General features: G+C 44.9%; 1 protein-coding gene across 3 annotated transcripts in view; it reads right to left on the reverse strand.

Annotated features, from left to right (window-relative positions):
- Positions 1–4,365: 4,365 nt before the first annotated feature.
- Positions 4,366–26,020, reverse strand: part of LOC147884393 (peptidyl-prolyl cis-trans isomerase CYP19-4-like) — a 45,232-nt gene continuing 23,577 nt past the window's right edge. For all 3 annotated transcript variants that reach the window (XM_087398243.1, XM_087398241.1, XM_087398242.1), the window contains 4 exons: positions 5,863–5,886; positions 5,473–5,655; positions 5,076–5,151; positions 4,366–4,976 (listed from right to left, as the gene is read on the reverse strand). In XM_087398243.1, coding sequence (XP_087254369.1) covers positions 4,838–4,976; positions 5,076–5,151; positions 5,473–5,655; positions 5,863–5,886 — 422 coding nt within the window. In that variant the 3' untranslated portion in view covers positions 4,366–4,837. The remainder of the gene's footprint in view (positions 4,977–5,075; positions 5,152–5,472; positions 5,656–5,862; positions 5,887–26,020) is intronic.

Below are 26,020 nucleotides of genomic sequence, written 5' to 3' on the forward strand. Positions count from 1 at the left end.
TTCTATACATTTGCAATTTTCTCTGTTTCTATGATCACAGACTCTCTATACTTATATGCCTCTTCATACATTTCCAAGTTTCTAAGTTTCTATGATCATAGACTCTCTCTAATTTGAGGAGTGGGGGCCTATAGTCACAAATCAAAGCTTAATGTCATGCAATATAAACTACTAACCATTGTAAGTGGTTGCCTATGTAGTGTTGTAAGCGGTTGCCTATGTTTAGTCTAATATTGTAATTGGTTGGCTTTGCTTGGTTGTACATTTCTTTCTAGCATTCTTTCATTTCCATTATGTTTGCCTAGTCTTGCTTTTCTATTTTCCTTTTCATTCCATGTCTTGCATCTTCATATGGTACCAGAGCTAGGCTATCTTCCAAGAGGTTGAGGTAAGAGATTGAGGATATTGAAGCCCCTCTCCCTCATTCCCCTTGGAGGAATGTCTTTTTTAGCCTACTATTCGGCTAAAATGATAACTAATTGCTGTTATTTTTAAGCTTACCACCATCATTAGTGGCTTCCTCTAGGGGTATTACATAGATATTAGTCTACTTGGGTGTTTGATTTCATGTAGTATTTATTAGTGGCTATTACAAGTGTTTGGCCTTCAATTTTTTTGATGGATTATGGTTGGGTTTGTTGGTGATATTGAGAGTTATATATTGATCAAAAACTGTGTAAGTAGGTGTTGTATAGGCTTGAGAAAAGCCATGGCCTCGATGAGTGATGGACATGGCAAGGATAAGGGACACTAGGGGAGAAATGGGGTCTCAAAAGGGCCTCAAATTAGTGTTTCCTAGACCCTTAGTGAGGTCAAAAGGCATCACCGTTGTAGGCACATGACACCCCATTTGGTTGCAAGTAACGTCCTATGAGTCCCCTTAGAATTGATCAAGACTGGGTTGTATCTAGAGAATCCATCTAGGAAGTTTTAGACTCCATTCCCACTTACCCTTCTAGATTATGCTTTGTGATAGGTAAAAAGGATAAAGGTGCCAAATTTTGTGGCTGTATTGAATCCCTTCATGTTAGATGCAGGCTCTAATCATGCCATTCTTTTCTAGTACAATTACTATTGGCAAAACCCAATGTGGGTGCTCGACTTCATAGAACAAATTGCTTCTATTGACATTTGCAATTCTTGCTTCATAAGACTTGCATACCTTCAAGGTATTGTAAATTACCATGCTGGCTTGGCATCCTCATTCATGGGTACCTTAGATGCTTCTCCTCTCATATCCTTGTAAGACAATGCAGAAAGTCAAAATTTTTCTCACGACATCACTTCTTCATCACTAAATCCAATTCTGTCATAGTGGTTTTTACCAGACTCTTTCATAGGCTCCCTATTCACCTTCCTTTGGCCTTCTCTTGGGTTGCCTTAGATTCTCTATTTATTATCATTACCATAATTGAGTCTTGATAAAGGCAATGGTTGGAATTCATTCTAGGACATTAGACATATTATTGTAAATGCTCAACGGTATGTGGTGTATCCAAATGTACATAAGTATTATGAATGCTTATTTTTTAAACCAAGTTTTTGGCATCACAACAGTCTTAGGCATTGAGATGATAAAAAATTAGTGTTGCATCGGTAAAAGGTAATTAATATGATCTAGGATCATTTTTGGAATCTTTGTCCCAAGATCTTTAAACTTAATTAAAGAACGAGTCACAAGGAGAGTGCTAACATTTGAAGTATGAGCATGGAAGTGGTTGTGGCTATCCTAGAGGTTTTCCTATGTAACCATCGTAAAACATAGTCCAACATATAAGGTGCTCAATCAAGTAATGTTATCGAAATATTTCTTCTTAAAATTTTATTTCTACAAACTTGGCAATGAAGTCATAGTTTGGAACCAAACTACAGTCTAACATCGCTTGAGTATCTCATTGGACGAATTTTGATAGTCACACATATTATCTTATGTACAAAATTTACATCGCATACTCGAAGAATTATCCCAACAATTGCAATAATTAGCATTGCATGCAAAATCGCATATAAGATAGTGATCGATCGCATAGCTTTAGTAAATGATGATCAGCATCGTATTGTTATTGCTTGAAGCTTTTTCCCTCACTATGTTGTCTTAATTTTATTTGCGATTTCTATGCCATGAGCTATTTTGCAACAATTATGTTGTAATGGATCTATTGGGACAGTTTCGGAAAAAACCGTTTGTGATGCATTTCGCATAATAAAAGACCCACTTTTTAGGTAGTACATATTGAAGGTGAATCACATTGTGACTGCCATTTTGATTGGAAGATTTATTGGAAAAGAAATACATGGACTGATGAGATCAATGAAGTCAATCTCTTGCTCTTTTCCTTTGCCTAACAAAGCTTCTTTCGAGCTTGCCACCCTTTGTCTAACCCATGTAACTACGGCAATAAGATCCTCTAACCTAGTATCTCTTCATCAATTGACAACATCTTGTCTTTAGAATAACAAGCATAGAAGATAAACAAAGTAGCATTGATTATACTACCAATATATTTGCTTCGAAATTGTTCATACTACTACCAACGTATTTCCTATGATATTGTTGAAAGAACCACTTTAAAATTCGTTGATGCACTCCACACTCCACCTCTTCAAGAAACACACCTTGGATGCCAAAGGTGGCGCACATCACATATTTAAAAAAACAACTTGAGCAAGGGTTATAGAAACAATGGCTCTACAATGAATTGGTGCATTTTCACAATCCCTTGTGCTATAGGGTGAGATTCACATTGCCGACATTGGTTGGCATGCAAGAGGGGGCATGATTAATCCTATAATAGGCATTCCTCAAGTCAGAACTTCTACAAATCGGTATATGGTGGAAAACATGTTGCATGTCTAGTGATCCAACATATGACATCTTGTCTCCATAACCTTTGCGATGTATGCTCCCATAGGCTAGGTATGGCCACATTGGGAGAGGAAAATAAAAATGCTTAAATGGCCTCAGATAATAGTCTTTAAATTCTCTATGATGCTTGAATAGGCATCACATTCCAAAAAGGAGTTCTATTCATACTATTTTGTGACCGAATCACATAGTGTGCATACTTCTCTGAACGAGAAGTGGGTGTGAGGCTTGTAGCACACCGTCCTTCATTTTATATTATAACTAATGTGAGCCTATCCATATAAAATCAACTATATGCATCACGAATTTCCAAATCTGCTCCGGAAGGTAAGGTTGAGTACTTTGTCCTCTTGGTGCAAAGGAAATAGTCTGTATAATGCAAGCATATTGTTAGTATATCACTCAAATTTTGAGCGGTGACATGCATGCTCTTTGTATGCATCACAAATTTCCGAATCCACTCCGGAAGGTAAGGCCAAGTACTGTCCTCTTGGTGCAAAGGAAATAGTCTTTATAATGCAAGCATATTGTAAGTATATTACTCATATTTTGAGCGGTGATATGCATGCTCCCATGACACTAACAAACATTTCCTCAATAAGGCCTCTATAACTAGTTTCAACCATGGGCATAACCAATGCATAAAAGAGATACTTTTTACATTCCAGCTCACAAGCTTTCTCAAAGGCATAGTAGCTTTCCAGCCAGCTTGAATCCATTTGTCCACCTAAAATGTTCGACTAGAATATATTCAAGACGCTCTTAAACATCCTTTTTCTAATCACCTACTAATTCAACTAGCATTTTGAGTTATGTGAGAACATTTATGTACATTGACAAGCTTTGCTAATGCAACATTGCCATCACCAAATTCTCCAATGCTTCAAAAATCGCACCCCAAGAAACCCTTCTAGAAAGTCTCACTATATTCAGATTTTGGCTGATGTAAAGCATAGAAATATAAAATGAATATTCTGACCAAAGACACCATAACAGTAAAATTATGGATACTAAAAGCATGAATTGAGAGGTTAAAAAACAAGAAGCCAATGAGTGCCATTTTCAGTGCATTATGTTTGTGTTGCCTTGCATAGCCAAGAATAATAATGCGATAAGCTTTATCAAACGTCACATCATCTCTCAAACAGCCTCACTGGCCAAAAATGGAATGGAAGGACAACCAATTGTAAAAAGCTGCGAATCAAACAGAATACCATGACAATCAATAAAAACAAACGAGATGTGTAAGGGAGGAGTATATGAAATTTTACCATTGACAGCAATGCTCATGTAAATTTGTAACATTTAATCAAGCCTAAAATATTATCCCAAGTAAATCTTCAAAAGTGAATGTAATCATTTAGGAAAATTAACTTCCAGATCACATTTACGTGCCTTTCCTAATAAAAGGATCAACTTTCACATGTCATCGCATCCACATAAAAAACAAAATGCAGCTACCACAAGTATCCCATCCACATCACCCCACCCAAGCATAGTAATAGGAAAACAATAACCTTTCAAGTATCTTAGCAAGACCATCTGTTACAAGGTAAATGAGTAGTCACAAAGCCAGCCAATAACAAATTGATTTCAGGCAATGATCAGACAGAATGCAGACTACCTCTTGCTATCTCTGCCAATGAATCGTGATTTTGGCAGCCTTAAATAAAACTTTCAATACGTCTCTGTGGCTCGATAAAGAGATTAAGATTAATGTATAACCCTATGTTGCTAAAACCTTGGAAGTTTGCTTCATTTGACCTACTGTAAGATCTGCTAGGATCTGTCAAGAGCAACAATTGCTCCCCACCATTACGATCAGCTAATATTTTCAGTTCTTAATCTCCCTTCTTGGTTGTGAAATGGATTGAAACCAGTAAAATGAATCCTCCTCGTATTTGTAAGTCATCTGGAGTCCACACTAGGTGTCGTCTGATCCACCATAGCACCCAAGTTGTTACGGAAATATCATAGGGGAAGTTCCCCACTATCTGCGATGACTACCGTTCTCTTTGGAGTCCCACTTTGTGTACCTTCCGCTTCCACCTTATACACTACATCCATGCCACTTAAGACCTTTCCAAAAACGACATGCCTGCCATCCAACCTACAAACCAAAGAAAATTACAATTACAATCTAGATATAGCTCTGGATAGCGCAAATTTGCAAAAAAAACGTGTGCCAACAAATGGACTTGCTTCCCACCAGCTTGTTTTTACAGTGGTGATAAAAAACTGGGATCCATTTGTGTTTGGACCAGCATTGGCCATTGATAGTGCACCTGCATATATGCGAGTTGCCAATACACAAAAATAAGAAGAAAGACTTTTAAATTCTGTGATATGATTTTAATTAAGAAAGGCCCATTCAAGGTTAGCGAGGAAAAAGCCTTACAAAACCCACAGTTGCAGATAGTCCTAAGTTTTAGGCAATGGAAAAAGATTGGATAGTGGAAAGTTTTGATGACAAAGTCTGCACCATTTAGTGACAATAAACCCTAATAAACATCTACTAAAACACCATTTTTTTGAGTCCACATAATGCTGCGCTTTGAGGGCAAAGGTCAAGATTTGTTATAAAACAGATGCGATGTTAAAATCACCTGGACCAGTGTGCTTCAGCTTGAAATTCTCATCTGCAAACTTCGCACCATAGATGGACTCCCCACCTCTACCATCCCCCAGGGTAAAGTCCCCACCCTGGATCATGAAACTTGGAATAATACGATGGAGTTTGGAGCCCTTGAAATGAAGTGGTTTTCGACTTGCTCCAATTCCTTTTTCCCCTGCTTCCCTCGCATGGTAGGAACGCACATGTCTTGATATGCATACAAGGAAATTCCTTTTCTAGCAGACAAGCAGACTGATACAATTACCTGTCTTCTTGTGGACCTCAATCATTGTTTCTTATTGATGGTATCTGGAATTAATTCTAAATTTGAATCCTTGAATTATGCAGCAGAAACAGAAATAAACAAAACATTAAGTCAAACCTGTGCAAAGTGCCCGAAAGTTCTCTGCAACACAATCAAATGGTGCCAGCTAAATCAGAACAAATTTATGAAATGCCTTGCATTGCATGATGCAAAACTCTCCCTCTCTCTCTCTCTCTCTCTCTCTAGCCAGGTTCTCTAAAGAGAATGGAATTATTCTTGCAGGAGATTTTAATGCACGAGCAGGAACAATGCAAGGTAACATAACAACGGAGGGAAGAGACCCCTATGGATGGAAGAAGCGGATGAGGACAACGAAGAAAGAATAGGATGGAAAAGGACATCAAAAGTTGCCGGCGAAATCACCCATAAGGGAAAACAACAACTCACACTATGCGTTGCAAATCTGTAATGCCACATTGAATTTTCAAAACATAGGAGGATACACATGCAAGACCACTCGATGATGTGATCACAAGCCCGTATGCAAACAAATGATTGACTATATCAAGATTTGGGATGAATCCCTTGAGTCTGACCACAGGGAAGTGTAATGGCGACAAGTAATGCTGTGAAAAAACATAAATCAAACCACCTCCCAGGTTAAGAATGGATTACAAAAAAGGGAAATAGAGGCGACAAGGTCAGATGCTTTCTACATATCACGAAATAAGCAAACACATAACAGATTGTTGCTGTCAACAGCCCAAAAGTGCTTCACTAAAAGCAAGGGGAAGTACGGGAATGCCATGCAATCATTGGTATGACCAGGAAAACAGCAAACACAGCAGAGAAAGTAAAAGCACAAACATATAAACAGGCGGTAAGGAACAAAAAAATGATATTTCTCAAGAGCAAACAGATCAAGAGTTTTGAGGAACTAAAACAAAATCCCAAAAAGTTAATTACACAGCAATAAACCTCGAGAGAGGAAAGCAGAATGGGAAGACATGATACACTTTGTCAAAAGCCTTTAGGAAAGGGATGGGGAAGAGAAAGGCAACCACAATCATACTCTCAAGGCAGCACATGGAATCATAACCGAGGAAGACGTGGGTAAAGGCTTGAAAAGGTTGGCTAATGGAAAGGCTCCAGACGAAATGTTAACATAGGGAGAGACAAGACAAAGAAAATGCTTACCAAGCTTACAAATATGGCATAAAGGGGGTGATAGTAAGATGGCAAAGAATTATCAGACAATCATGGTGAGCGGTCTATAATGGCAAAGCTCTATGGCACTATCCTTCAGTAAAAAATCAGTAGATGGAAGGAGGAACAGGGAGTCAGGTCACCATCCCAAGCACTGTTTCTTTGATTTCAAGAAAGCCAATGAGAAAGGCTGAAAAAGCTAAAAGTCCCTCAAGAACTCCAAGAGGCCACATACCAACTATATGAGAGAGTAGTGATCGCCAATCCCATAGACTTTAATAGAAGTCTAACATATGATATCATCTCTCTCTCTCTCTCTCTCTCTCTCTCTCTCTCTCTCTCTCTCTCACACACACACACACACACATTGGAGTCTTCCAGGCGACTAGAAAAGAGCGGTGTTGATACAGCATGGTACGCACAGGTATCCACATGATTTGGTAGTCATGGCATTCAAATGGATAGACTTCCCTCCTCTCAGTACAGCATGGATGCACCACCCGAGATGAGATCAACCGTATCATACGGTTGGACCTTCTCCAACTCCACACATCTATGGCTTGGGGGGGAGAGGAGTTCCCCACCAAGATCCAGTTCTACCATGACCACTTCCTGAGGGTCTCAGAGCATGGTCTCGTCATCAGACCTTAGTACCTGGAGAGTCTCACATGCATTGAGGATCGTCATCGGTCAACTGCGAGTCTCGTCACATCAGTTGAGGATCGAGGCAGGGAGAGTTGCAGGCATACCCAGAGAGCAGAGGATCTGCACACTATGCCGGATGGAGGAGATCGAGATAGAGGAGCATTTTCTATGTATCTTCCCAATCTACTATGATATATGAGGACGATATCACTGCCTCTTTCAGAAGGGGCATGGCTTTGGCCCACTTACACGGCTGATCCATTTTCCGGATCAGGTTTGTGTGGGGCTCTATCTGATTGAGATGCAATGACAGAGAGAGATACTGATGCAACAGACCAGAGAGCAGCAGGGATTGATGCCATAGGTCACCGAGATCGACAGAGCACAGACACTTGTTATAGACTTCTATGCATCTGAGTCAGCTGCCAGTGAGGCTAAGGGAGAGGAGCTTGATGAGATGAGAACATCATGGATTAGCTGTGGGAATGTCCACCAAGATACTGCCAAACAAGAGACACGCACTCCACGTGCGACACGGAGAGGGACCAGAGCATGCACGATCGAGGTTCAGTCTATTTCAGCCCTCCTCAAAGGTGCCGCCACGAGGGATCACCCTTGACGTAGCCCACCAGATCCAGACATCGAGGAGACCACACCCTCCACTGCCTCGAGAGACAGCTCGACAAACACAGATACGAGAGCTCCTTACATCTCATCAAAGAGCCACCAAGTTGCCTGGATATATGGAACCTGACCATGTACTTGGAGCGCTAGCTCTGAGTACCCGAAGCTCTTCTATTATTTGCTACTATGGTATTTTGTTCACTAGTTTTGCACTTTAGCTGTCAGCAAGGGTCTTAGTGAGCCCTTTGTTTCAGCCCTCAGTGGCTTGTATGAGCTACCTTTTGGTTTTGCACTTTGTCTCATAGGCCGCGAGGTCTCTTGCAAACATTTCTTTCTTTCTTTCTTTCTCTCTCTCGAAGGATCGATTGATTGTAGGCCATCTTCTCCCGGTTCTAGTGATGCCCTATGGGCCCTGGTATGTGCCTTGTAGGCATAGTAATAGGCACTCTAGTACTTTAGTACCTTTTATGCCACATAGGACTCTTTTCTCTAATCTAGTTGATGTGACGGCTTATCTCCATCGATTCCTGTACTTGCTCCTTTTTGCTCATCACTCCTACAGTGGTATCAGAGCTTGGTTCGACTTGTCTCCTAACCCCCGGATTTGCACCTACAGACCGTACAATTGTACGGACGTCTGTATGCTACTAGTGTCGTACACCTTCTGTACAGCCCCGTACATTGTGCCTGTGCTCCGTACATGCATTCCGTGCAATCACGTACCTGCTCCGTACCTACGCCGCCGTACAGCTACCTATCTTCTCCGTACATTGTACTTGTGTCATACATCATACCTGCTTCGTACGTTGTACTTACGATGTACATTGGACCTACTCCGTACATCCGTACAAGTGCATTTGTACCGTCCGTACAGAACAGTTGTTCGTACATCTCGTACTTGTTCCAAGAGTTCCGTACAGGCTTTGCACGTGCAAAGCTATATACAGGACATTGGCAAAATTTGGGGTTTTCAATACCTTTCACCTCTTTTGGTTGCAATTTCTTGCAAGAACACTGGAGTTTTGGGATTTTGTCTGCAATTTCTTGTTTGATTGCAGTACATTTGGATCAGATTGCAGGATATTGAGTCACATTTGCAAGACATTGGGTCACATTTGCAAAAATCTCAGCAAAATTTGGGGCTTTTCTGCATTTGCCCTCTTTTTGGCCTATTTGCCCTCATTAAATTTGGGACTTTCGCCAGATTTGCTGTTTTTTGCTATGAACATTGCCTGACACAGTCACATTTGGGTCAAATTTGCATTTGCCCTTTGATTTGGATTGGAAATTTGCAGAACATTTACTCGAAGACATTTGCTGTCATTTTTGGACAGCCAGCTCTTTGCAGTGATAGCCTTGAGGCTTTTGTGTTTTCAGGTCTCTTTTTTCCACGGTATCTCATTTGCAATGGCTGGAAACAATCATGATCTATTTGGCATTCTTCATAAAGATGATAAGTTGGATGGCACCAACTATCCGATGTGGTCTTATCTCATGAAACATATTCTTGTTGCAAGACATTTTTGGAATATTGTTTCTGGGATTGAGATGAGGCCAGCCAATGCTACAGTGGCTGCCCCTACTGCGCAAGAGATGCAAATGCACATTCCTTTATAGCTTTATCATGCAGGAGAATCATTATTCCACACATCCGGTCTTGCAGGACAGCAAAGGATGCTTGGGACAAATTGGCTTCTCTTTATCAGATTCGCAATGAGGCACGTGTTGCATATTTAAGAAGGCAATTGCAGGAAGTTAGTATGAATGAAGGTGACTCTATGGATGCATACCTGACAAAGGTCAAGGACATCATGGAACAACTTTCCAAAATTGATGAGGTGGTGCCAAATTCTCAGCTTGTTAGTACCACATTGAATGGACTGCCAGATACATATCAAGGGTTTGCCACAACCATTCGATTAGTGGCCATGGGTAATCCAGAGCACTACTCTTTTGATCAGCTTGTCACTTTGCTTTTACAGGAAGAGCGAAGTCGTGCTAATATACAAGTCATTATTCCTGATCATGCATTTGCTTCACAGCAGACAGGAAGAGGCAAGGCTTCCAAGCCTATGGGCAAGCCTAAATATGGGCCTAGCAGTGGTAATTCCTCCAATGCATCTAAAAATACAGCAGATAAGTCGAAGAAGAAAAGATGCAACTATTGTCACAAGCCTGGACATGACATTTCAAAATGCAAGAAGCGCATTGCTTCGGAGAAAAAGAAAGCAGGATTGACAGTTAATGCCTCACATGCAATTGAATCCCACGAGCCAGCAGATGCTTCACATGCACATGCTCTCCAAGATGATTGGGCATGGGCTGTCCATTGCTCATTTGATCCCTCCCAAGTTGATGCACTCTTTACTGCTAATGATGCTCAGTCTTGGTATTTTGCTAGTGGTGCTTCCAAGCACATCACATCTTGCAAACAGTTGCTCATCTTTAGCATGAGAGAATGGGTCGTCTCAATTATAGAGCTCTTGCCAAGTTACATTCACAGGACATGGCAAATGATGTACCTCAAACTCACACAGTTTCCAAACATGTGTGTGAGGGTTGTCTTTTCGGTAAGATGCATCGGTTTCCTTTTCAAAAGAATTGTCCAAAACTCTCACAAAGGAAATTGCAGCTAGTGCACAGTGATGTCTGTGGCCCAATGAGGACAAATGCCATTGGGGGGTACAAATATTTCATGACTCTCATTGATGACTTCACAAGATATTGCTGGGTATATGCTTTAAAAGCCAAATCTGAAGTGTTCTCATGCTTTAAGAGGTGGCTGAATATGGTTGAGAATGAATCAGGATGCAAGCTTGTCACCCTCAACACAGATAGGGGAGGAGAGTGTCACGGGGGCGTGAAATTCTAAGTACTTTAATGTACTACAAGACCGTGATAACTTTGGTTTTAAAAGTCCAAGCATGGGCTTAATAATGTGTAATTAAACACGGCATGGTGCCTAGCACATAAGCGTAATTAATCCCTAGGCCCAAAGGCATTCCAAGGAATTAAAAGAGTGGTTGTTTGGAAATGATGATGTGGCATTTTTAATGGGCCCCCTAGAGGGCCATGTACCTTCAGTGGCCCCCCTAGAGTTCTAGGTGGCTCTAGAGCCTTCTGCATGCTCCTTTGCCATTCCTGGACCTTCCTGGGTCTTCTAAACTTCACATGTGTGGTTTTCTCTCTCATCTTCTCCCTTTGTTGAGATTTTAGACTGGTTTTTCAGCCTCCTTCAGCTGAATTCCGTTTTTCTTCATAACTCCTCACCCATTTAGATTCCTCGACTTCCATTTGGCCCGATGGCTTCCCCTCTGCCTCCCCTTCGTAGTGATATGCTTTTCCCTCCGTGCGTTTGGCAGAACGGGCAGAGCTGAGCACTTCTTTTGCTGGTCGAATTTGCAAAAGTGGCTTTTTCTGGACCTTTTTGCTTCTACCGCCTCTTGGGCCTCTCCTCTTGCAAAGCTACAGCTTTCTGTTGAATTTCGAGTGGTCCCACGCGCTGGTTGACTGGTTTTTCTCAATTTTGGAGGACTTCCGGCGATGAAACTTCTCCAAAACCTTCTCAATGCATTCCTCTCTGAAGCAAGAACTCCCATTTCTTCGCGACAAAAGTGCTTCTTTTCGCATTTTTCAGTAGAATTCTTGCTGGTCGGCTCTTGTAAATGCTCTTTCTTCATGCCTTTGCACTCCTCCTTGGCTGAGAATGCAATTGGGCATTGGCTACTATGTCCTCTTGGCGATTGAGGACTTGGTTCGAGTTTTCAAGGCTTGGTGAGTTGTGATTTTGCTGCTACAATTTCTTTTTGCCATAAGCTATTGGTTGGCCTCGTGTGCCGCCTTTTTCTTGGCTCACAAGTGCCCAGGCACTGCTACATGAGTCATTCTTTGGTTGGGTACTTTGCTGTTTTTATTTTGGAGCTTTGAAAAGCTTTGTGAATCCCATTTGGAAACCACTCAAAGGGAGTGCAGCTGGGGTGCAGTGTGATTGCATCTGAACAGCCAATGGAATTGCACTCGGAAAAGAGAATGCCTTTGGGTTGAGCCTATGGGTTAAGTGCACTTATGTGATGGTGTTCTATGCTTGAAAGCCTTGCGAAGGCTTAGTGAATTGGGGCTGCGTGCTCAGTTGCAGGGAAGGTCTCCCAAATGCAACTTGTAATCATTTCACTGTGAAATATAAAGAAATACCGAAAGGGGCGCCACGGTGTTTGGGGCCAATCGGATGCACTTGTCTATGTCTGTTGAGCAGGGGCATTCTAGCCTCCATCCCTTTTTCAGTGGTTTTGTTTGTGAACAAATGGGTAAATGCCAAATGGTGATCATGCAATGGTTAATGGTTGTGATATATGCTTTGTGAGCTGTAAATAAGTGCTGAAGTGATTAAAGGTTTAGTTCCACTGCCCTCTGAGTGATTAGAGGCCGGTTACATTGGTTCCATTGCCGGGATACCACACACTCTTTCTCAAGAGGTGGGCCTCGGTAGTTTGGTGGAAGGATATCTTTGCTGCACTTTTTGACAGCTGAATATTACAACCATAAACATGGTGAGTACCCCTGAGCAAGAGAGCTCCACAACTCCTCAAAGGAGAAGGCAAGAAAGCCTTAATGATCCAGCTAGTATACAGCTGCAGGGAGCACAACAAATGCCTTTTGAGCAGGCCACACATGAAGCTACAACTGAGCTCAACGGTGATACTAGTTCTAGCAATGAGTCAGATGATGCTACTATGTTGAATGCACAGCTTGCAAGTGCAATGACTGCTTTGACTCAGCTGGCTCAAAATTTGGCTCAGATTGTGCAAACAAATGCCAAGAAGAAGAGGAAATCAACAAAGAACAAGCACGGAAAGAGTGAGTACACACATGCATCAACTTCTCATGGCGAACCGCACACTCATGCATCAATTTCCCATGAGGGACAGCCATCAAAAATGACTCAGAAAGTGACTTCCAAAAGAGAGGAATGTTGGGGTAAAGGCACATTGCCACCCCTTTATTAAAGATATGACACCTATGACTGTCTTAAGGGTGAAAAACCTAATCCTAATAAAACCTATGAGTTTGTGGTGTGGCTCATCACTTCACACCCGCACCTTTTGTGTCACCACTCTCTCTCTCACTCTCTCCCCCTTGTACTTCTCCATCTTACCTTCCCTCTCAACTGGTATCAGAGCCAGCCTCTCTTCCCCCTCTACCCCTGCCTACCCACTCCCTCTACCTCTACCTATCCCCTCGGGCCTCGAGCCCTCAGCAGCTCGGGCAGCAGTGCGAGGCAGTGCGGGGCAGCAGATCGAGGCAGCGCACCGGCAGCCCACGCGGGTGAGCAGGGCAGCACGCACGGGCTGCAGCAGGTCTGCGAGCAGGGCAGGGCAACGCGGGACAGCTGCAGCGGCAGCGCAAGGGGCATCGCGGGCTGCAGCAGGGCGGCGCCGAGCGCAGCTACTAGCTGCTACAGCCTCCGGGCTTCGTACAGGGCGGCGCGCAAGCGCGCGTGTACGGCCGTACGGTCGTCCATACCGCCGTACGGACTCCGTACAGGCGTCCGTACTGTACGGACGCCAGCAGTTTTTTGTTTTTGGGAGAAGAAAGAAAAGGAGAAAGAGCACTCTGCTCTTCATTCAGGATCATTTTCATTTCTCAAAACTGTGTTTTGAAAGTACAGCAAGTACCTTCGTGTCCCTCGTGCTTGAGGTGACTAGTACCACAGTGTGTGGTTGATTGCACAGTTATCTTGTTTCGGGAAGGTAATGCCTTGATTTTGCAGAGGACTTTTATGCTTTTGCTGAGTGCAAATCTCAGCTTTTGGTATTAAAATGGCAGCGGAAGATGCAAACAAACTGAAATTATAGAGCCACACAGAGAACACTAGAGATAACAAAATGTACCACCACTGATCTGCTGTAAATCAGCCCTTAAACCAGGGCAGCAACTGAAATACAAGATATCTTGAATAAGATAAGAAAACAGGAGCTGCAGGAGAGGCTGAACTGAAGCAGAGAAAAAGGGGGGGGAACCAAGAAAGCTGAAGCCTGAGAGCACGGAGGCAGGAGAAGCCTGAAACGAAGAGGCAGGGGTCTGGAGTGAAGAGGCTAGAGGAGCCTGAACTGAGGAGGCATGAGCCTAGAGAAGAGGAGGCTGAAGGAGCCTGGGTGAAGAGGCAGGAGCCTTGGAACAAGGGAACTGTAGAGGCCTGGAGCGGGGAGGCAAGAGCCCTAAAGAGGCAAGATCTGCTGCGGGAGTGTGGGCAGCCAACTGAGCAGCTGAGAGGGGGCTCTGAGGGGATGGTCAGGAGCAGGCTGTATGCTGGAGCCTTGAGGAGCTGCAAGAAGTGATGGAGGAAGTGAAGGGAAGGAGGCCCTTTTATAGGGCAGGCCAGGGAGGGAGTCGACCAGTTTGGCTGGACCGACCAGCCTGGTCGGTCAGGCCAACTGGGCCGACCAGCTGGTCGGCCAGCCTACCCCCTCTGGCCCCCCTTGCTGCATGGGGGCTGGTCGGCTGGCCACGCCTGGAGATGCTGATTCTCAACACCCCCTCTCAGCTCCAGGGTGTGGCACAACCAGAGAGCTGGTATGACGTTGGAGAAGGGGAGGAGAAACAGATTTGGTAAATATGTCGGCGACGTTGTCGGAAGTGGTGCTGAATAGGAGCACAATGGTACCGTCAAGAACCTTCTCTCGCGTGTAGTGGTACTGAATTTCAATGTGTTTTGTCCGAGCATGAAAGACCGGATTGCGAGCAAGGGCAATACAGCTTTGATTGTCACAAAAAAGTGTGGTAGAAGTGGATTGCTGAAAACCACAATCGAGAAGAAGGCGCCGAAGCCACACAGCCTCACAGGTGGCACTACACATAGCCCGATACTCAGCCTCGGTGGAAGATAGGGCGACCGTGGGTTGGCGTTTACTGGACCAGGAGATAGCCGCAGAGCCAAAGGAGAAAACATAGCCCGTGGTAGAGCGGCGAGAATCGGGGTCGCCAGCCCAATCGGAGTCACTCCAACCTCGGAGAGTGAGCGGGGAAGGAGAGGAACCACCGGCAGCATAAAAGAGCCCGAAAGTAGAGGTCCCCTGAAGATAGCGGAGGAGACGTCGAGCAGCTTGCCAATGAGAAAGCGAAGGGGTTTGCATGAAGGCACTGAGGGTGCCGACAGAGAAGCCGAGATCCAGTCGAGTGTTAAGTAGCCAAAGAAGAGATCCAACAAGCTGGCGGTAGAGGGAGGCATCAGGATAAGCAGTGGACCCAGAAGCAGAGAGTTTAGCGTTGGGATCCATGGGAGAGGTGATGGGCCGACAGTCAGCCATGTGAAAAGTTTCGAGGAGCTCGTGAACATAGCGTTGCTGAGAGACAAAATACCCCCTCTTAGTCTGCCAAATCTCAAGACCCAAGAAAAAATGGAGAAGGCCCATATCCGTCATCTCAAATTCAGTTTGAAGAGCAACTTTAATGGCAAGGATATGATTGGTATGACTCCCGGTGAGGATTAAATCATCCACATAAAGAATGATGGAGGTATGAAGCTGTCCTTCATGAAAAAGATAAAGATTGGGATCAGCCAGAGAGCGAAGAAGTCCTTGGCGGCAGAAGAAGGTATCAATATGCTGATTCCAGGCCCGAGGAGCTTGCTTGAGACCGTAGAGAGCCTTGCGAAGGCGACAGACCATGAAAGGAGAACGAGAATTAATGAAGCCGGGCGGCTGATCCACATATACCTCTTCATGAAGATCACCATTCAAAAATGCAGATTTGACGTCCATTTGAAAGATGGGCCACTGATGGTGGGCGGCAAGAGCGAGGATCGTGCGGATGGTGCTCATCCGGGCGGTAGGTGCAAAGGTCTCCCCATAGTCGATGCCGGGTCGTTGGGCATAGCCTTTAGCCACCAGCCGAGCTTTATACTTGTCGACAGAACCATCAGAGGCGTATTTTGTTTTGAAAATCCACCGGACACCAATGACGGAACGATGTGAGGGACGAGGGACAAGGTCCCAGGTGTGGTTCCGAAGAAGAGCATGAATTTCCGCTTCCATAGCCTGTTTCCAATGAGGCTGGGCCAGAGCCTGAGGAACGGTAGTGGGCTCACGAGTGGCGAGGATGCGAGACATAAGGGCATAATTGACATGAAGGGGATCAGAAGAGGACGGTGGGAGATGGCGATGAGAGCGACGAGGTCCATCATCAGGGGGTGGTTCGGAGTAGGGATCCTCAAGACCGGAGGAGCGGAGAGTATCAATGAGCCATCGCGGAACACGTACCGAGCGGGGTTCCAAAGGAGGAGCAGACGAGGGTGGAGCCGGAGAAGGAGGCGGAGGAGAGAGAATAGGAGGTGATGTACCGGGGGACGAGGCAGGTGGAGGGAGAGAGGGCTCCGGGGCATCGGACGGATCTCCAAGAATAGGAGGAGAGTCGGAGGATGTCGGAAGGACCTGCTCGTCGAAAAGAACATCCCTGCTCACGGAGATAATGCGGCGGAGAGGATCATAGAGGCGATAGCCAGTGGAGACGGAGTTGTAGCCTACAAATAAGAGCTTGTGGGACTTAGGATCAAGCTTTCCACGATCAGATTTAGGAATATGAACATAAGCATCACAGCCAAATACCCGAAAATGGGAAACATCGGGCTTAGATCCATAGTAAGCCTGATAAGGGGTCATGCCTGGGACTGCTGATGTCGGAGAGCAGTTAAGAGTATGGATGGCGGTCATCATGGCCTCGGCCCAAAGAGACTGAGGGAGTTGACTGTGAGTGAGCATGGTCCGAGCCATTTCAACACCGGTACGATGTTTACGTTCAACCACACCATTATCAGAAGGGGTACTTGTGTTGGCAAATTCCCGTTTGACACCATGACTACTCAAGAACCGATCAAACTCGAGAGAGGTGAATTCACCACCTTTATCAACACGAAGAATTTTGAGGGAGTGATTGGATTCTTTTTCCACCATGGCTAGCCAGGTCTGGAAACGACTGAAAGCCAGATCCTTGTGGGAAAGAAAATAGATCCAAGAGTAGCGACTGAAATCATCAACAAGGAGCATGTAGTACAAGGCTCCCCCAAGGGACATAATCTGCATAGGGCCACATAGGTCGAGGTGAACAAGACCAAGCGGAACAGTGGCACGGCGAGAGGCATGATGAGCGAACGGCTCGCGATGTTGTTTGCCCAATATGCAAGAGGGACAGAGACCTTGGCGAGTGCCGACGTTAGGGAGGCCGAGGACAAGCTGATCACGGAAAGCACGATGAAGAGCATCAATGTGTAAATGACAAAACCGATAATGCCAAAGGTCGCCAAGAGAGGTTCCTGTAAGGGAGGGAAGGGCAACAAGCTTGTAGATACCATTAGTAGAATGGCCGGTCCAAACCGGCTGTCCGGTGGCACGATCGCGGATGGTGACAGAGGCTGCTTCAAACTCAACTTTCATATTGTTTTGACAAATCTGATGAACCGAAAGGAGATGAAAGCCGAGAGACGGAACATAAAGAACACGAGAAGAGTGTTTACCCCCTTTGCCATCAGGAATAATATCAAGAGAGCCCTCTGAATGAACAGGAATAGAGTGCTTATCGCCGATGCAGACACAACCAGAATGAGGAGTGAGATCCTGGAGCAGTGAGGAGGAGGGGGTCATATGCCGAGAGGCCCCACTATCAACAATCCATTCACGAGCATCGGAGCTATGGAGAGCCAATGACTCTGCTGCAGGAAGGGGGACCGAATTCAAGAGCTCAAGGTGAACAAATGCAGGAGTAGGGGTAAGGGAAGCATCAGCCGCAGCGGCCAGAGGTGCGTCAGCTCGTTTGTGTTTGCGGTAGGGACAATTGCGCCAATAATGGCCAGGAGTGCCACAGTGATTGCAATTACCTTTGGGAGCAGGACGGTCACTGGAGGGATCTGAAGGAGATGACTTATTGGCAGAGGACGGGACATTCTTGGATCGTGATTTGGGACGATGGGCCACAAGAGCCTCAGAAGAACCATCAGAGGTTTTAGTGAACTGTTCCTCCTGATCCATCATCATGGGGACAAGTTCCTCCCAAGTGATGGATCATGGTGCTGAGGCGGCCAGAGGTAATAAGAGAAGAATAGAATGCTGCATATCGACTGTCAGTAATAACATGAGATAAGAGAGTAATAGCCATTCTTCGGAGGAGATAGCCTTGCCTGCATGGAGGATGTCCTGATGCATGCTCTGCATTTTGTTGATGTGGTCCCGTATGGAAGGAGAAGTAGTTGGATCGAGGCAACGAAGCTGAACTTCCAAGGAAATACGTTTCATGGGAGTGACGCGAAGATACATGCCATCAAGAAATTCCCAAATAGCACGTGCAGAAGTAAGATGCTTGATATGATTGAGAACCCCTGGTTGACAATTGAGAAAGATGAACGAGCGTACACGAGCATTCAATTTATCCCAGATAAGAGAAGCATGTGGCTCCTCCTCAGGTGACGGACGAGGGATCCCGGGATCAACAAACTCAGCAAGATCATAAGATTCCAATACAGACGCCATCTGAATTTTCCAAAGAGAATAATTGGTCCCATCTAACTGCCGAGCATCTGGAAATGTAGGAAGAGTGGGAATACGTACAGGCTTGTCAGACTCTTGAAAGAAACTGGACATAGGGGATACGCGAAGATCCGGAGTAGAATCCTTTGTTTCATCAGCCATAACTGAAAACAGGGAATGGACAGCAACAAGGGGCTGAAGAGAACGGGGCTGGTGAAAAGATCAAGGTCTAGAACAGGGCTGCCGACAGGCAGCAAAAAAAATATATAGGGAGGGGAGAAGAGAGCTCTGTAGTCAGTGGGAAGGAGAGTTGCTGACGAGGACAAACTTCTTCAACTTCATCAATATAGAAGTTCCCAGATCAGAGAGTAACCTGGTGCTCTGATACCATATTAAAATGGCAGCGGAAGATGCAAACAAACTGAAATTATAGAGCCACACAGAGAACACTAGAGATAACAAAATGTACCACCACTGATCTGCTGTAAATCAGCCCTTAAACCAGGGCAGCAACTGAAATACAAGATATCCTGAATAAGATAAGAAAACAGGAGCTGCAGGAGAGGCTGAACTGAAGCAGAGAAAAAGGGGGGGGAACCAAGAAAGCTGAAGCCTGAGAGCACGGAGGCAGGAGAAGCCTGAAACGAAGAGGCAGGGGTCTGGAGTGAAGAGGCTAGAGGAGCCTGAACTGAGGAGGCATGAGCCTAGAGAAGAGGAGGCTGAAGGAGCCTGGGTGAAGAGGCAGGAGCCTTGGAACAAGGGAACTGTAGAGGCCTGGAGCGGGGAGGCAAGAGCCCTGAAGAGGCAAGATCTGCTGCGGGAGTGTGGGCAGCCAACTGAGCAGCTGAGAGGGGGCTCTGAGGGGATGGTCAGGAGCAGGCTGTATGCTGGAGCCTTGAGGAGCTGCAAGAAGTGATGGAGGAAGTGAAGGGAAGGAGGCCCTTTTATAGGGCAGGCCAGGGAGGGAGTCGGCTAGTTTGGCTGGACCGACCAGCCTGGTCGGTCAGGCCAACTGGGCCGACCAGCTGGTCGGCCAGCCCACCCCCTCTGGCCCCCCTTGCTGCATGGGGGCTGGTCGGCTGGCCACGCCTGAAGATGCTGATTCTCAACATTTGGGTGACATTTTCAAAGGGCTTTTGCCTGGAAGCTTATGCAGTGTATGCCTTGAGGCAGTGTGGAGCCACGGAGCCCACATTGGTCTTGTTTCCGCAGTGTATTCAGTGACATTTCTGCATGTCATATTTTGTGTACGACACCTTGGAAAATCTCAGTTGAGCCACGCTTGGCCAGGGCGCATCGAGTTTACTAGGTCCCTAATTGTCCATCGTTGACAGTGCTCAAAAGATTTTCTCTTCAGTGTTTGTACGTTGGGATCTGTGTTGTTATTGTGTACACAGGGCTGTTTATGCATTGCATTGTCAGGTGAAAGTGCCAGGAGAGCGCTACATTTTGTATGCTACCTCAGTGTTGAGGTGTGTTTTACTTGGTACAGGTGTCAAATCAAGGGGCTTTTGCCCAGATTTTGCTTTAGAGCACTTGGGTTACTGTTTGAGACCTTCAGATGCCTTTTATCCCCTTGTCAGAAGGGTGGTTGCTTGGGATTTGTCCCATTTTCTGTTGCAGGTTTGTGACAGGCTGAAGTGTCTGGAGCCTCTTTTACAATGAACAAAACAGTGTATGACAAGTGGTTTATGCATATAAAATCAGTGCAATACCTCATCTGAGGTGGGAGAAGTGATCAGGACAGCAGTGTTTTATGCTTCATCAGATGATGATGCACTGTTAAAGCACCTGTGGAACAGCTGCAGCATTCTGAAATTACTGTTTTATGCCTATTTGAGCACGGTACAGTGTCAGAAGGTACGGTAACTGGAGGGAAATTTACTGTTTTGCTGCAGATTCTTTTGACAGTAAAAAACAGCACTATTGTGAGTGCTTCTGGCTCTTGATAGAGCAGGTTTTTTCTGAGAAATCAGAACTTTATTCAGTAATTTTTTGACTTACAGGGAGTCAGGAACTTTCCTTATCTGATATGGCATCAGGGGGAAGTGAATCTTCAATTCTGAACATAAAGAAATTGGAAGGAGCACACAATTATGCATTATGGGCAGAACAGTGTTTGAATGTACTTCTGCTAAAGAAGATTTCTAAGCCCATAAGGGTGAAGGGTGTCAAGCCATCTGACATGGCAGATGATGAATGGGAAGAGCTTGATTTGTCCGCAAGGGCAGCTATCATGCTTACTATTTCTGATACTCTTGTGTTCAATGTTCAGGCTGAAAAGACCTCTTATGGCCTATGGCAGAGGCTAGCAGAGTTGTATGCCCAAAAGAGTTCAGCCAGTAAGGTTTATTGGTTGAAGAAGCTGGTTGATCTTCGCATGAAGGAAGGTACAACTATGACCTCACACTTGAGTGAGTTCAATGCCATCTTTACACAGCTGATTGCACAGGGTTTGAATCTTGATGAGGAGTTTAAGGCTACCTTCTTGTTGTGTACCCTCCCTGAGAGTTGGGACACTTTCAAGACCACCCTGTCAAATTCAAATGTCATTCTTATGTATGCTGATGTGGAGAGCTCTCTCCTTATGGAGGAGATGAGCAGGAAAAATAATATGGGCAGCAAGTCTTCAAATGCTTTGCAGGTACAGGATAGAGGCAGGACTTAGCAGAAGGGGAGATCTGCTAGTAAGTCCAAATCCCGCAGTCAGTCCCGTGGCAAAAAGGATATTGAATGCTTTTATTGTGGCAAGAAGGGACATGTGAAGTCTAAGTGCTTCAAGTTTATACGGGATCAGAAAGCCAAGAAGGCTGAGGCAAAGGATGCAGGCAGTGGAAGCAAAGGCAAAGGCAAGGCCAAGGCAGATGACTTGGATGCAGTGAATGTTGCAGCAGAGGACAGTGACAGTGACAGACATGATGTTTTATGCTCTTCTGCTGTAATTGCACATACTTTGGTTATTGATGGCCATGACATGCACACCTGGCTCTTGGATTCAGGTGCTTCTTTTCATGTTACTCCTCATAGGGAGTGGTTTACTTCCTACACAGGTACTCATGGAGTTGTTCATCTTGGGAACAACTATGCATGTCAGATTGCAGGGATTGGCAGTATACAGATAGTATTCCCTGATGGACGCACATTTATGCTTGATGGTGTTCGCCATGTGCCGCAAATCAAGAAAAATCTGATTAGCACTGGCTTGTTGGATGACAGTGGTTACCACACCACATTTGGGGATTCCAAATGGGTTATTACTGATGGCCAGGTTGTAGTGGCTGAGGGTTATAAGAGTGATACCTTGTACCCTCTTTATGTTTCCAGTGTAGGTAATCATAATGTTGCCATAACCGAGCTGCCAAAGGTTTCATTGTGGCATAGCCGGTTGGGACACATGTCCGTTAAAGGAATGCAAGAATTGTCACGTTTGGGTTATCTGCCGTCTCTTTCTTTTTCAGATTTGCCTACTTGTGATCATTGTATATTTGGCAAGCATTCTGTGACCCCTCATAAGAGGAGAACTCCCCAGAATAGAGCACCGCTTGATCTAGTGCACACTGATTTGTGTGAGATGCCACAGTTATCACTAGGGGGTGCAAAGTATTTTACTACTTTTATTGATGATGCCACACGCAAAGTGTGGGTCAATTTCTTGAAGCATAAGAGCGATGCCTTAGATGCTTTCAAGAAGTTTGTCGCTCAAGTTGAGAATCAGACAGGTCGTAGGCTGAAATGCCTCAGATCCGATAATGGGGGTGAGTATGTGTCACATGCTTTTGTACAGTTTTGTGAAGCTAAGGGCATTAAACAGGAACTCACAGCCCCTCATAATGCATCTCAAAATGGTGTAAGTGAGCGGATGAATCGAACTATTCAGGAGAAGGTTCGATGTATGTTGTCTTATGCTGCATTACCCCATGGTTTTTGGGCAGAAGCCGTGCAAACAGCAGTTCACATTATTAACAGGTCGCCAAACAAGGCTTTGGAGTTGAAAGTGCCAGAGGAGGTGTGGTCTGGCAAGCCACCTTCATATAAGCACTTACGTGTGTTTGGCTGCGAGTGCTTTGCTTATATACGCAAAGAACTGCGCACCAAACTGGAGCCAAAGTCTTTCAGATGCATCTTCATGGGTTATGGTGACGAAGGTGAAATGGGGTACAGGTTATGGGATCCCGTTAAACGGAAGATTATACGCGGCAATGATGTCATCTTTAAAGAGGATAGTGTACACAAAGAACCCGTGCAACCTGTGGAATACAGGAGGGTTGTTTATGATGATGTCTGACAGCAAAGAATGCCCATTAATATGCAGCAGCAGGCTGCTGCAGATAACCCTGTTCAAGAGGGTATACAGGCTGAAAATCAGCCAGATAATTTTGCCAATGATGCACCACTGGATATGCCAGCAGATGGGGCTGTAGAACAGCCAGATATGGTGGTACAGCCACCCGTCATGCATGACGAACAGGCTGGACAGCAGCCTAATCCGGAACATTTTGTTAGGAGGAGCACCCGTGTACAACGGCCTCCTGACAGGTTTGTTCCAGGAGCCAACAATGTGGCTGATTTTATTATGCTCACAGATTGTGGTGAGCCTTCCAGCTTCAAGGAAGCTATGGGAAGAAAAGAGAAAAGGAAGTGGGAGAAAGCCATGCAGTCAGAAATGGACTCCCTACTTCAAAATGATACATGGGACTTGGTGCAGCTACCTGCAGGCAGAAAGGTTTTGCCATGCAAGTGGGTTTACAAAGTCAAAGTGGATTCAAATGCTTTACCGAGGTATAAGGCCAGATTGGTTGCCAAGGGATTTAAGCAGGAGAAGGGCATTGATTTTGATGAGATCTTTTCCCCTGTAGTCAAGATGACTACTTTGAGAGCAGTGTTAGCTCTTGTTGCTCATGAGGACATGGATTTATGTCAGATGGATGTGAAGACTGCTTTTCTTCACGGAGATCTCCATGATGAGATCTATATGAGTCAGCCAGAGGGATATGCTGTTAAAGGGAAAGAGCAGCTTGTGTGTAAGCTCAAGAGGAGCTTGTATGGACTCAAGCAGGCGCCAAGAGAATGGTACAAGAAGTTTGATGCCTTCATGCAGTCCCAAGGGTATCATAGTTGTGAGACCGATCATTGCTTGTACACCAAAGGGGCAAAGGATGGCAGTTTGATGCTACTCATTCTATATGTGGATGACATGCTGATTGCCAGCAAATCTCAGCAGGAGATTAGTGCTTTGAAGAAACAACTGCATAAGTCTTTTGATATGAAAGACTTGGGTGATGCAAACCATATTCTTGGTATGCGTATTATTCGTGACAGGTCCAAGGGACTTTTGTTTCTGTCACAGAAGGAGTACATTGGCAAGGTACTAAAAAGGTTTAAAATGGAGGGGGGGAAGTCTATTAGTACCCCGTTGCCTCCACATTTAAAACTCAGCAGTAAGAACAGCCCCAGATCAGATGATGATAAGGCTGAAATGGCCAAAGTCCCGTATGCATCTGCAGTTGGTTCTTTGATGTATGCCATGGTTGCCACTTGTCCGGATATTGCTTTTGCGGTGGGAGTCATCAGCAGGTATATGGCAAATCCAGGCAAGCGGCACTGGGAAGCAGTGAAAGGTGTCTTGAGGTATCTCAAGGGTACCAAAGACTTGTGCATATGCTATGGTAGGCAGGATGCATTGGTGCATGGTTTTACAGATTCAGACTATGCAGGGAATGCAGATAACCGGAAGTCTACTACCGGTTACATTTTCACATTTGCAAGAGGTGCTATATCATGGGTGTCTCGGTTGCAGAAATGCGTTGCACTGTCAACCACTGAAGCTGAATATGTTGCAGCCACTGAGGCTTGCAAGGAAGCAATATGGCTTACTCGGCTCGTGGGAGATTTGGGCATCACAAGAGATATGCCAGTCTTGCATTGTGATAGTCAGAGTGCTATCATGTTAGCAAAGAATCCGGTCTTTCATCAAAAGACCAAGCACATAGATGTGAAATATCATTTCATCAGGGAGGTACTGGAAGACAAGCGACTTGAGCTTGTGAAAGTGCATACTGATGATAATCCTGCAGACTTGCTCACTAAGAGCTTGCCTACAGAGCGGTTTGCACATTGCCGCCACATCATGGGATTAGGATGAGACCACTCTTATTTTATGGTCTTGTATACAGTAACTGTATATTGCTGTAATTTTTATTCTTTTCTCCCCTTAGGCACATTGGCCTTTAGGTGGGAGGTTGTTGGGGTAAAGGCACATTGCCACCCCTTTATTAAAGATATGACACCTATGACTGTCTTAAGACAGTCATAGGGTGAAAAACCTAATCCTAATAAAACCTATGAGTTTGTGGTGTGGCTCATCACTTCACACCCGCACCTTTTGTGTCACCACTCTCTCTCTCACTCTCTCCCCCTTGTACTTCTCCATCTTACCTTCCCTCTCAAGGAATCACCCAAAAGAGCACTTGAGAAAGAGGTACAAAAAGTACAGCCAGTGCAACAGTATGAGCAGCCAGCACAAGGCCGTGGTTTGGGTACTTCTACTCCTCAAAATCATAATGTGCAGTCCATAAATGTGGCTCAACTACCTCAGCCATATTTAAGGCAGCAACCTGAATATTTTGGTACAGATTCTATCTTTGATGCTATGTTTATTTCACAGCCAATTGGGCATAGAAAGCAAGCCATGTATAACAATGTGGGAATGCAGCCAGGCATGCAAGCCACAGCATATGCTCCCATGCCTAATGTTCAGCCAAGCATGGCTCTCCCTAGTGAAGGGAATGCTGCAAATATACAGCCATCTTTGGGACAGCCAATATCAAATGTATATAAAGAATTTAAGGATGGTGGTTCTCATGTCAAGTTTGATACATATAATGGAGTACAGGACAGGTACAAAGCCCTCACATTCCTTCAACAATTTGATGCTACATTTCTTGGGGGTTTGTTTACAGAAGCATCCAAGATGAGGAAGGTCGCCACATTTTTGAAAGGCAATGCACTTAAGTGGTACACCAACCTTATGCTTCATGGAGATGCACCTGCTACTTGGCTGGAATTTAAGCAAATGTTCTCTTCTACTTGGCTTACTCCAACTTTTGAAGTTGAAGTACTTTCACACTGGCATGACTTGTCATACAAACTTTGCAAGAATCTTGATGATTACACCCAGAGGTTTTGCTGCCATTGAGCTCTTACAGGCATGTTTCTTTGAAAGAGCAAATAGAGAGGTACTGTTGTGGATTTCCTAGTGAGCTACGTGATTATTGCATCAAAACCAAGGT

Source organism: Dipteris shenzhenensis, chromosome 27, assembly GCF_047967505.1.
Source record: "Dipteris shenzhenensis isolate YYH24624 ecotype China chromosome 27, Dip_SZ_1.0, whole genome shotgun sequence".
Taxonomy (NCBI): Eukaryota; Viridiplantae; Streptophyta; class Polypodiopsida; order Gleicheniales; family Dipteridaceae; genus Dipteris; species Dipteris shenzhenensis.